Source organism: Aythya marila, assembly GCF_965140915.1.
Source record: "Aythya marila genome assembly, chromosome: 2".
Lineage (NCBI taxonomy): Eukaryota > Metazoa > Chordata > Aves > Anseriformes > Anatidae > Aythya > Aythya marila.
Genome location: NC_139043.1, coordinates 87,428,292 through 87,441,533, shown reverse-complemented (window position 1 = coordinate 87,441,533; position 13,242 = coordinate 87,428,292). Strand labels below are relative to the sequence as shown.

The window sequence follows — 13,242 nt, the reverse complement described above, 5'->3', positions numbered from 1 at the left end:
AGCTGCAGTATTATTCCTTGATCATTTAAAGCCCACCCCACGTATAGCTCCATCCTTGCTTTCACTGTGAGTGAGGTTTCATCGGGGTGGATTTGCACCACCTGTGCCATGCAGGAGTCCAGGCTTGTGTCCTGGTGGTTTCTTCTGGCCCTAAAGGATGGATGCATCACAAGACTGGTATGTTTGCTTCTTTGTGCTGGATCTTGAGGGGATGCCACAGTGACTGGGAGGAAGATTTTTTACTGGAAGGTAATGCAGTATTAATCGAAAGTTCAGGTGATGTATAAGAAAAAGCAAAACCAAAAAAAAAAATGTATCTGAGGACACCAGCTGTACACTGACAGATCATTTGGTGTCATTTCGTCCTCGTCACTTGAGTGAAGTTGGGTCAGGGCAGGAGGATGCAGGAGGACACCAGCTTTCTTGTGCTGAGCAGCTGGACAGCACATGCTGCAGCCAAGTCTCTGCCCTGCGGTGGGGGACACCTCGGTCATTCGCCTGCACGTGTGAGACTGGGAAACTGCAGTACCGTGATTTTTAATGATTGATTGCTATTGCTGAAGCCTGTGAAAGGTTTGAAACTAGAGCTACAATGCTAGGAACTACTTCTGTTAGATTGTGTCATCTCAGCTGGATTTTTATTTGTTTATTTTCCTTTAATTTCACCCTTGGGCAAGCATGGCCATGTACTTCTATCCCTGCTTCCTCCTCCGCAAGTGCTCTCACTCAGCTAGCTTCTGGTCTTTTTTTTTTTTTCTTTTTTTTTTTTCTGGCATTAAAACTTTATTTTTAAAATACGTAAAGCTGTAGAGTTTCTCATCAGTAAAATCAAATGGCAGATCAAAAATATAATTAAATAACTTTCATTTCTTTGCCAAAGACAAATTATTTTTTCTTGTCTATTTTGGGTGACTTGATCGCACCCGTAAGGGAATCGTTTTCATCACGTCTGTCAGCGTGATCCTTCCTAAGAAAAGGAATGATCTTTAAAAAGCAGTATGAAATTCAAATAAATGTTTGAATAGGGAAAAGCATACAACAATTATATGCCATAATAGCCAGGGAATTCAGAGTGAAGACTGAGTTTAAAAGAGAAAGAATTCTTAAAAGTGGGGAAATAAAGTATCAGGCAGTGCTAATTTTTCCCAGAGCTCTATCAGCATGGGAGTAATCTAGTTAATTAGATCTTAGTCTCTGCTGAAAATTTCAGCTGTGTAGCAAGTGTAATGTTTTTGTGACATTATAAATCATTAGGGAATGTAAAAGGATACTGGAAATAAGTTACTGTAGGAGTCGTATATTTTAGACCTGTAATTTATTGTCTACGTATGAGGCATTTAAGGACATAAACTGCCTATGTTGCACATGTCATGAGTGCCTGTGGCAGACTGAGTGAAGTTGAGAAAGCTGTTTCATTTTTATTTTTTTTCAGATAAAGAGCAAATAAAACCTCAGTTTAGTTAGTTTAAATGTTACTGATGGCAAAATGGAAGGGGGTTCTAGCTTATAACATAGGACTGTCTGGATGAACTCCTGTAGTAGCTATGGACATCATCATAATCTCATTTCCTTGCTGCATAATCTCATTTCCTTGTTTTACGTCTTTGTGGGATTTGTTTCATTTTTTGTTTTCCATTTCAGAATTTTTGATGCAGCTTTATTTTGGTTCTAATCTGTTTTTATTTACTTCACATCTGTGTTGAGATTATAATTTTTCTGAACTGCTGTGTCTACAAAGTGAAAGAACTCTACTCTGCGGAAAAAACTTGGCATACCATTACTCATGTTAGAGATGGTCTCTTTCCCGGTCTGTGACTTAGGTACTTTGCCATGAGCAATGAAGAGTGACAGAGTTCTTTGAAGGATGTCTGCTTTGCCTGCTGGATCACTGGGCAGAAGGTCCTCCTGTCATACCATCTGTGTCTTGATGGTCTGAGGTATGAGGTGTGCCTCATGGATGGGTTTGTAGCTGTGCATGTAGGCCTGCAATCACCTGGCAGTCAATAAAGTCTTTTTTTTTTTTCCCCTCTGCATCTTAGACCTTATCTGAAGAATGACAACCTGAATAGCATTGCCATGAGGGTAGAAGTCCCAGGACTACATTGGTTAGAAAGAGAGCATGTTTTTTCAGCATGGGATTGTAAATTCAAGGTTGGATCCTGTTGCTTGGTAGTTATATATTAATAAAGTGTAGGTCCAAAGGGCTCGTCTTGAAGTTCCTTAATCTGGTGAAACTTTTCTTTGTTTCTGTTGCTTTTCTTCTACAGACTGTGCTACAGAAAAGCTGGTCTTGTTGCTCAGTTTGCTTGTTGTTTTTCCCTTCCTGTGTTGGGAAGCCTGATGAGAACAGTGCTGGTAGGTTGTTTTCCTGTTCTACCTGGTCATTTCATGGCAACATGCGTTTTGTCAGCTCGGAAGAAAATGAGATGAATTATGAATTATGAAGATGAATCCTCGTTAAAAGCTATTGTACATGTATGTGTTAGGATCAGCCGCTTGTTCTTGCTTTGTCTCATTATCTGGGGCCAGGTGGAAGCCGTGGTGTGACCGTGGGTGAATCAGAGGCGTGAGGTGTTCTCGCTCGCGACTTCAGCAGCAGGCTAACAGCAGCTGGGAGCTTAGCAAGTGTCTCGGTGCTGAGCACAGGGAAAGGTGTTTCTGGACAAAACTCGCTGTTGAGCTAAATCTAGTTAGAATTTAGCTCAGACTAAGGTATGATATTTTTGCCTTTTTTATTATTATGTTGTGTTTGTAGCATGGAAAGCAAGCCTGTTTAAAACTGTCTCTTAAACCACGCTCTTTCTATGTGCGTTATTCTAGTGGGGGAACAAAAAATCTTTCATTACGGAGTGCTTTTGTGTTGTCCTTTGTAATCATCGTAGCTGTGCTGGAGAAAGATGGTTTCTTTTTCTGGCCAGCATTGTGCAGTGCTGCCAGGCTGCTCCACTCGGTCAGGCTGTGGTTGCAGGGCACGGGCGGGCAGCAGCCGCTCTGTGTATATCCCAGGGTGAGATTGAGTTGTGGTTTGCAGTCTGTGGCTCGTGGAGCTGCTTTCTGCCACCAAGATGTTGCAGAAGGTCGACTGTGAAATGCAAATCTGTGCCGTGTATCACAGTAAAATTGTGAACCTGAAAGGGATCTGCTTCAAGGGGAATAATTTGAGATTTGTCACTGGGGAAAAGGCTGAAAGGCTGGCATTTTAAGCAGTTAGAGTGTCTCAAGAGAATATATGGTCACTGTTGTGGAGAAGTTCACAAGGTCGCCTGACCTATTGGTGGATTAACAGGGCTATAGTGGGAATGCTTCCCTTTTCTTTTCTCTAGTTTCTGTGAAGGAAATGGATTTGCGCCGTCCTTTCTGAGTGGAAGACGAGGAGAGCTATAACATGAGAAGGGTCCTGACTGCCTAACGCCAAAACCAATGCATGCTGTTACGTACTTGGAGGCAAGTACGTGGAGGCAAAGGGAGCATCACTGGTCAGCATATGGCTGAAGCTGGTAGTGGTGTGGTGCCTGGCTTCCCCCTGCCAGCAGCATTGTTTGAGGTCTGTAGCTGTAGCAGGAAACATAAAGAGTACTTAAAAAGAAGTCAAATAAAAATTGTCCTCCCATTTCGGAGCTATAAATTGACATTAAGGTGTCAGGCCTTGTTTGTTTGTTCCTTCAGAAAAGTAGATGCACCTTTATGTCATTGCAAAGCAACAGTCACGCGTGTAGCACACTCCCAATTCACTTCCAGCTCCTTCATCAGCTTCAAAACTCAGTTGTTCTTTACTTCTCCACTGGTTTCAGTTTCAGCTGCTTTCAGTTTCATGCTTGTTTTATTATGATTGCTTTCTTTCCTCTCTTTGCCCTGAGATGTAGAATTTACAAGTCCAGGTAAATCATAATTCAAACAAACAAAAACGGTCATGCAAGGTTCACTACACCGGCTGCTGCTTTTATTCCCACTCCTGTGGCTCACTGTTAGCAGCACTGTGTTGGAGATGGTCCCTGACATTATAGGAAAGCCTTAAAAAAAAAAAAAAAAAGGCTTTGATTTCAAAAATGATTTTGTGTAAAGCTGTGAATAAGCTGTGTATATTAATGCAGTTGGTGTTATGGAGGGCAAGAGTTATGTAGTTTGTAAATTGATCTGAAGTCCTTCAGTGTTGCACTTGCTACGCTGAGTTATATTGAAGACTACGTTGGCGAGAAATGGATTTATGCAAAACTGCCATGTCACTCACCACCTGCTTACGAGTAACAACTGTAGCTGGACATAAAGGGATCTTAGCATGAGATGAACCCAGTTACTTCCCTTCTTTTTTTTTTTTCTTTTTTTTTTTTTCCTTTATAGGCAAGTGAATAAATTAGGAGTTTGTTTCTGGGAGGTATAGAAAGCGAAGGTGGTTTGCCAAACAGTAAAGCCTTGAGCTTCTTATCACCTCCGTGGGGAGGAAAATAGAAGGTCCAGGTTAGTAGCTGATGCCTGCATGACTCACTAGGTGTATATAGGATAAGAAGTGAAAGTCCAGGGAAAATTTCCCGTAGAAGAAAAATTGTTGTGTGCTAGTAAAGGTGGCAGTAGCTCTCCCTGCTTATTTGTAGGGAATGCTATTTGTTATGCATGTAGTGGATGAATGGAAGTACCTAGCTCATATATGCATAGCTCATCCTACAGCATCCTGATGTGCTCTCACTGAAACACACTTTCAAGGCAACATAGTGATTTTTTGGCAAGTTGAAACATGTCACAGAAATTAGTGGTCAAACACAAATACTGATTAAAAAGTGCAGAGGAGTTGGATTGTTTCTGAACTGTTTTGTGATGGAGCTCTTCCTCTGCTCTCTGCCAGGAACTTAGGCTGGTAATTCAGGCTGTATGCTTAGTCCTTTTATCAGTGAGAATACACATTGTCTTTAATTAAAGAAGTGCTGGTCTGGTATTAATCCTGTTCAGTTTTTAAAATGCATGTTTTCCTGAACATAATTTTGTCCTTGTCTGATTGAACCACTAAGCTTTGCAGGTTTCTAAGAGTTAGAGTACTCTTTCTGTAGTCTTTCTTCTGGGTCTCTGCTTATGTTCTTTGCAGGGTGAAATTGATGTGCAGAATCATAATCTGCTCGCTTCTTCCACCCTAACAACAGATTAAAAAAATTCAGGCAGTAAGCCTGAGTAATAATTTCTCAGTAAATATTTTACTGTCTTTTCCATCTGTTGCGTTGAAATCTGACTTAAACTAGGCATACATCTAGTCAGAAGAGGTCACTGAGATATTAGTCATCCGAATAAATCCTCTTAAACATGTGCTTGGTATGAGGCCAGCTATTCAGAAGTTAACGGCTCACATATGTTGCTTATCAACCGTGCTGCTTGCCAATGAAGGAAACTTTGAGTTTGTGGTGGTTTTATCTCCCTGCAAAGTACATGGTGCAAGTTGATGCAGCTTTTCTGTATGCCACTCATACAGAAAAGCTGGAGAGCAAGCTCTCCTCAGGGTGCTTTCAGAGAGCTCTCTGTGTGGCATGGTAAGAAGTGGTATCACTCATGGTTGACCTTTTCTTGGCCCTTTCCTATCAAGTATGATAAACCAAATTTAATACTGCTCAGTAAGGCAGAGACAATATTTTAACTAGAGTAATGTTATGGAACCCAAACACAGCTGAATGAGCTGAATGAAAGCTTACCCTACCTCCCCTCCTGCTTCTCTGGCTTGGAGAAAACATTAATTTACATAAATACAACTCTTTTCTTGAGTCAGGTCTGGACTGGACCCAGTATTTCTGATTCTCTCTTCATAGAAACATGCTTCATACTCAACAGAAGAATGATTACTTCATATCCTAATTATGGAACTGATTCATACCCTGGGGTGTGGAAAGCAAGCAGTAGGAGTGAATGCATCATTAAAAAATTAGTGTATTTTTAGAGAGGAAGAGGTAAAAATAAAATGCAGCTCCATTGAAGTTTTACGGTAAAGAAAAATGGCTCATGCTGTAGGAGCTTTTTAAAAATAATCTGAGATTATGGCTTAAAGAATGTTTTTTTTTTTTTTATTAACGTGCTTATAACTTGCTCATGATAAATTGTTTATTTTCTTTTCACCTTTATTTCTTAAGGAGAAGAATGAAAGCTCGCGCTCCTCCTCCACCAAATCAACCTTCTGCAGCGAGTAGAATCAACAACGAACACAAGTCATCTGCAGAGACAGCAGTAATTTCTGATCAGAACCTTGTGAGCATGAAGGAGAATATGATAAACAGATCGGTGGACTTCACAGTTATTCTACCCAACGGGGTGGAACAGAAGACCACAGTACAAGGAAGGTAAGGCTTTGATTAGCTCTTTTTTGCAGTCCTCCATTGCTAGTAGGATACTTACAGATATTAGTGTCTCCTTTTCTAGGTTCAGAAGACAAATGATTCATCAAATTCAGAGATCCTGCATTCATAAGTGTATTATGTTTGCGTAGGTAGCAAAGCATCTGATGGAATTTGGGAACCCTTTTCTGTATGTGTCTCCTTTTTCCATTGGAAGAGGGAGAGACATTCTCCTTATAATTAAGACGCTATCAATGTCAAGTTGTATTGGAAAGGTAGTTTTGAGATACCTTTCTTCACTGTGGGAGCTCTTCCATCTTCTCATCCATTCTGCTTGGACAGAAAGGAACTGGCATATTTATATTACCTTGAGGAAGAGTTTTTTAAAATATCTTCAATGCTATTGATGAAACTATAGCAAACCATGATGTGAGTGGCCACAGTGCAGTCAAGAAATTGTGGAAAGTAATAATATCAGATTAGGAGGATATGTAGTTGCCTGCCGATAAATCAGGGTCTGTACATCTGGGGCTTGCAATAGTTAGTCTGCATTCCTGTAAAACTGCTCATCTTGGTCTGATATAGTAGTCTGTTTTAACTGTCTGTTAGTATATTCTGATGGTTGAGGAAGAGGTGTGTAGCAGCTTGTAGTGTCTGGTGCTTCGTTCTTCCTCCTGCTTTTCTTGCAGTAATTAGTGTTTGCTTAGCCACGCTCAGGAGACTAACACAAGCAGTAATTTCTGTGGGTCTACCCCAAAGCCAGAGGTGGTTGTGAGATGCCAAAGAAAGTTGATATTTCAATGGAAAACGCAGCCACTTGGAGAGCTAATAAGGCAAATTTTCCTGCAGCATTTTGTGGGCAGAGATATATCCTTGCTATATGGGTAGAAAAGATTTTCTTGTCCTCCTCGAAAAAAACAAGCAAACAACAACAACCAAAAAAACCCACTCCAACAGCATTACAAGAGTAGTGTTTCAGTGTGACCTTTTGAAGGAGTCACAAGAGCAAAGAACAAAGGGAAAATCCCTGCACGGCAAGCAGTCTGTCTCAGGTGCCATTGCTATCACTTATGCTGAGGCTGGTTATTTTTGATTATTTCAATCTTTAGTTTGGGGACTGAAACCTGAGGTGAACAAATTAAACCTCAGACATTTCTATGAAGTTCTTCCTCTGGCCTATGTGAAGCACTTGAGGTAACCAAAATGACCTCTTGGTTGTTCAGTGGGGTGCCCGCTTCCCCTGTAGGCTTCATGGCGGGTCTAGGCCCCAGTGCAGGTGGTGGTTGAGTTGCTGCTGGCTCTCCTCTGCTCTCCTGTGCATTGCACGTGCCTGACGTGGGCAGCGGGTGTTCTCCCTCAGCACGACCGTAATGCATGTCGGGCATGGGCAAGCTGCTGTGGGCAGTGTGGAAAATTATGGAAGCCGAGGGGAGGGCTGCGTTACCTGAACAAGTGATGAAGTAAGAAAAGAGCACCCTCTCATGAGCCCTGTGCAACAACTGCCTTGTGTGTGCTGCTGTTCTTCCTTGCAGGCAGAAGATAAAATTGTCTGTACCTTAGCACTTCTTACGGTTTTAGGGATGTGGGATACAAACGTAAATAAATAAAATTCCAAAAGCATTTGAAATTTTTAGGAGGTGGACTATCTTGAGTCTCCAGGTTTGGGTGAGAGTGTTTCATCTTTTTGTGTTGTTTTGATGTTGCAAACTGGACAGCTACAAAATGTGTTGGTCTTCAGAGGTAAATGTTTAATGGGCAAGATAACAGATTTAAAAAATGATGAGTTTAGTTTAGTTAGAGGCAAATATGGGGGCTAGTTTAGTTAATAAATTCTGTTCCCTCTTCACTTTCAATGGTGGTACCATGGAAGGAGATTTCAGAAAATTCTGCTATTGCCTATACTGCTGTAAATCTTCAGTATTGTCATGGCCAACATTGGAACTGCATTCTTCAAAATCTGCTCTTGGGTGCCCTGGGGACATAACTTTTTCAGAAAAAATTTACAAAATCTTGCTCTGAGCATCATCATAATGAAAAATCATTCTGTAATTCAAGGAAAGCAGTTCACAGAGCAATGAAGTCCTCTAGAGGATGTTTGAAAATGTAACTACTGTAGTTAATTAGTATCACTTAAGGTTATTATAAATGCACTAAATCGAAAGTCAGAATTATCTCTTTCAATTTGTTCATTGTATGTAAGCAAAGCAGCATGTCATCAATTTTACTTTGTTCTCTTTATAGAAATTTCTTCTAAGTAACAGCAAGAGAGCAGAAAATTCTCATTAAATTCCCTTGAAATATTGTTCAAAGGAAAAAAAAAAGTACATAGTATTTAAAGATCCTCTATTAGAATCTGGAAATTTTAAGTACATTTATTTGTAAAAGTTAACTCAAGCTGACAGTCCATCTTCAAAAGTTTATTGCCATTTTGTAACACAGTTTATTGCAGCTTTTGGAAATGCGTAGCACAGTTTAAGAGCAAAGTTGAGTCCTTGCAGAGTGTGTGTAGCAATAGAATGGTATTTAAAAAAAAAAAAAATGGTCCCTGTAAACTCTACTGTAAAAACATGTAAAAGTATTCGTGCTAACTCCCCCTTCTTCAAAAAAAAAACAACTCCCCCTTCAAAAAAAAAAAAAAAAAAAAAAAGGTATAAAGTACCCCCCACAACTAATCTATATTTGTACTGTTGTATGAGAAATGCATGAAATCCTGAAAGGATAGACAGATTTGGTGCTTTATGCATACTGTTTTGTGCATACAGATATGCAGCAGATCCACACAAACTATTATCAGGTCTGACAGAGGGGATGACTAGACATTTAGAAAGAAAATAATTGGAAGAACTTAAAAGAGTTACCAGAAACCTTTTCTGTTTGTGATGCTCATGGATAGTTCTTTGAATGGGTAACCTGCAAATGCAGGGACTGTGTGTCTGTCACACTGAAGAGAGCTTCCTGGTTAGTGCAGATACAGAGCTCTAGTGTCAGCAGCTTCAGAAATCAGTAGTATTTGATACATACTGCAGAAAAAAGAGGATGCTTGAAGATAAATAGTGTTTGGTTTGGAGTTGTCAACACATGGATGCCATAGAAGAGGAGATGGGGCAATTGTTACTGCTGCTTTCTTACATGGTAGGCAAATTTGCTTGTACGTGCAATACACAGAGGAGGACACTGGTACAAATAATCAACTAGCTGAAGCTTTAGTCCTATTCTGCAAATAACGGAGGACACAGCTGAGTGCAAAGAGCATGCACTACATAGAGCATAAACCTAATGCCATCACAGAAAGTATATTCTCACATTATTCTCTGTGAGAGAATTAAGTGATAATAATTGGTGGCTTATAGCTCAACATACAGAATGGTAAAAGACTGAAGGTGTGAAAGGCTCGAAAAACACAGTCCTCTGCTGCTGCATACACATCATACTGATGGCCTCTTTGTGGATTTTCTCCAATATGGAAAATGAGAGAGAAATATACATCAGTAAAATAACAAAAGGAAGAGACAGCATTTATGAATACCTACTTATCATGCTTCCATGGCTTTTTTGAATGCAATTTGCCTTTTTACTATACATATTTCTGGTTGCGTAGGAAAACTTCTAATCTTTTCATGAAGTGCCTGCTGTGCTTTGGAGCATGAGAAAATAATGACTAACACTGTTTTCTGCTGTTTAAATGTGCATAGTTAAAGCCTTAGAGACTTCATCTCATTCCCTCTATGCTAACATTTTTCTTTTCCAGTCTGTCATTTTAGCTTTCTGATGTGTGTTTGAAATTAATCTAAATAAAGGAAATTCTTTCCTTTAGTTAGTCTTACCTTTATGAGCGTTTGTAGCATGAAAGTAGAAGACAACAGGAGAGTCAGTCATTTTATAGAGTACAACTTTATCCTACAAATTTATTTCCTAGGTGTGCAAGGCTGTATTTTAAAATGGATTGCTCTTTGTGATCCCAAAGAGATTGGCCCAATCCACACCCAAAACAACTTTTTTTTTTTTTTCTACCTCTTAAGTTACTGATGTCCTTGCTGCATTTTACTGGTGAACTGCAGGACACAAATGGTCCGACATACTCCTGCTTGGTCAGGACCTCAGCCTGAAAAGTGCTGCTGACACAGTAGTTATTCTTTACTTTCCAGAATTGCTTTTTTTAATGTTGTACAGCTTAGTAATATAATACCAGGATAGAGCCAAAGTATTCTTCTTTGCTAAAAATAGTTGTCTGGACCACCTTGTCTGAATCATGTATTGGCCTCATTCTCCACTTCTGTTTCTGTGCTTTTGTATTTCCTTATCAGGGATGAATGTTTAGTGTCTGTCACATAGCATTTGGTCTCCTCCCAAACTCCAGCAAGGTTTTTAGAAGAAGAAAGTAACATGTTTCATAGATGAGTAGTTGGAAATACAGGAGAAATTTAACTCTTTTGCTTCAGCTTTAGAATTAGTCTTTTGTGATCAGACCTGCCTGAGTTTCAAAATCAAGTATGTGCTGTACCAGGTCTCAAAAACAGTTTACAATCAAATTCTGGTATGTCTGGATCAAGATGGAAATGGGGAGGAAACTTTTTGCATTTTCCAAGAGCCATATTCAGCTCAAAGTTAGAAAGAAAAGTTGTTTCAGTACCATTCTCTTTGCTGTGCTTGGTGGCTCTCTTCTGTGAGTGCCGTATGTATGGAACTGGTTGAAATAAAACTCAAATTCAAAACCAAGCTGAAAGCTATTGCAGTTTAGAAGGGAAATTTTTAGAGTTGGTGATCCTAAAGTCTGATAAAAGAGTAACCTCCTTAGAAGGACTTCTGAGCTCTCTAACGTCTCTGGAAACATGAGTTTAAAATTTTTGTCCTCATGTTTTTTTGTTTGTTTGTGTTTTTTTGTTTGTTTGTTTGCTTGCTTGCTTTATTTTTTATCATTTTGAAGTTTTGTGGAAATGTTTTTCCCAAATTTACATTTTGAGAAGAGCATATTGTGCACTTTGATGATCTTTAAAAAAAAAATCAGATTTTGATTAATTTGTACTCCTAAATGGTACAGATGAAGCCTAGGGATGCTTTTCAACAGTTGCGTATGTTCTGAGCAGTTTGAAACAGGATGGGGTGCTTCAGACTTCATTAAGTGTTAACACTCTGTACACAGCATCATAAAGTACCTTTTTGATGGACTATGGGTACAATTTTTTTTTCAAGTGCTGCAGTTTTTAGTGTTTTGAATGAAGTAGTTCATGTGAGGTAAATGTCTAAATTTGAATGAATTATTACAATATTATACACTACAGAAATACATTAGCATTCCACGTTAAATTAAAATGTGTATCAAATAGAATACCAGGTACTGTGGTTCTGCCACGTTATTTACTTTTCTCTGAAACAACAGTAATAAGGCTGAGGGGAAAAAAAGAACAACACGCAAATTTCACTTAAAAAGTAATATATCTGTAAACAGACAAGCTGAGATCTTTATCAAACAGACTGACACTTTTTTGAATTCTGATTGCTGCACAACATAATGAATGTTTGTTCAAATGTCAGTGTATGCAGGATTCTTGTATAGCCTGGACTTAGTTTCTGTTTTGTGTGAAGTAACAATGATTGTGAAATAGAGGCATTCACCATTTGGGGACAGTGCCAGAACAAGGCACTGGAAAATGTCATGGGGTGACCTGATACCCATTTCTGTTTAGATGCTCTTTATGCTAGCATTGCCACAGTCCTCAGTTTTTCTGAAGCCTGCTATACATATTAACAAAGTTCTCCTCATTTGATCTTCATTTTCTCACTTACTTTCATTTCCTTTAAATACGATCACCTATTTCAAATTTTCCACACCTTCAATTTTCTCAGCTTATATTGCATAACTCGGTTAAACTTGAAATAGGTTACTGTGAAATAGGTCCTTGAGTTATTTCTCATCTCTTGCACAAAAGCTGGCTGGCACTTACGTATGTTTTAGTGTTTTGCCTGTTAATAAGGGATCAGACCCATTTCCCATTTTCACGGTATTTCTCTGTCATTAGCCCTCCAAGGTTCTTCACCAACTTCTTGGACACTTGTAGGCAAAGGGCACATGCCTAGAAAGAAGATGGGCAGCCCCCCACAGAGCAGTCTCTCAGATGCCATCAGCTTGCAGCTGAGGGGCAGTTCGTGAGCTACAGATTTAATGGTGGTGTGGTTAATAATCTTAGAATCACAGAATGGTTTAGGTTGGAAGAGACCTTGGAAGACCACCCAGCTCCAACCCCCTGTCATGGGCAGGGACACCTCCCACCAGATCAGGTTGCCCAAAGCCCCATCCAGCCTGGCCTCGAACACCTCCAGGGATGGGGCATCCACAGCTTCTCTGGGCAGCCTGTGCCAGTGCCTCACCACCCTCTGGGTGAAGAATTTCTTCTGAACATTTAATCTAAACCTACCCTCTCTTAGTTTAAAGCCATTAACCCTTGTCCTGTCACTATCTTCCCTGACACAGAGTCCCTCCCCAGCTTTCCTGTAGGCCCCCGTTAGGCACTGGAAGGCCAATATGAGGTCTCCCCAGAGCCTTCTCTTCTCCAGGCTGAACCTCAACTCCCTCAGCCTGTCTTTATGGGAGAGGTGCTCCAGCCCCTTGGTCATTTTCATGGCCCTTTTCTGGACTCATTTAATACTTCCATGTCCTTCTTGTGCTGGGGGCCTCAGAGCTGAACGCAGTACTCCAAGTACTGAATCTGTGAAGGATTTTTTTTTTTCTGCCTTGAATTTGTCTGCTACATTTTGAATCTGTATACACTTTTCCAGTATACACATTAAAAAAGGTGTCACTTTCATTGGGAGATAAGCTGTTTACACATTTAATCTCTTTTCCACTAGAATAAAAGTATCCTTTGTATATCAGAGGCTTCAAGTAGGGCCAATAATGTTTTCAACCTTGGTTGTTTCGTTAATGGCAAATGCAGGTTTATGA

At 39.9% G+C, this 13,242-nt stretch overlaps 1 protein-coding gene across 8 annotated transcripts in view; it reads left to right on the top strand.

Annotated features, from left to right (window-relative positions):
- The window catches only part of COBL (cordon-bleu WH2 repeat protein), a 154,263-nt gene that overhangs the window by 31,964 nt on the left and 109,057 nt on the right, over window positions 1-13,242 (top strand). For all 8 annotated transcript variants that reach the window (XM_082753198.1, XM_082753195.1, XM_082753200.1 and 5 more), the window contains exon 2: window positions 6,102-6,308. In XM_082753198.1, coding sequence (XP_082609324.1) covers window positions 6,102-6,308 — 207 coding nt within the window. The remainder of the gene's footprint in view (window positions 1-6,101; window positions 6,309-13,242) is intronic.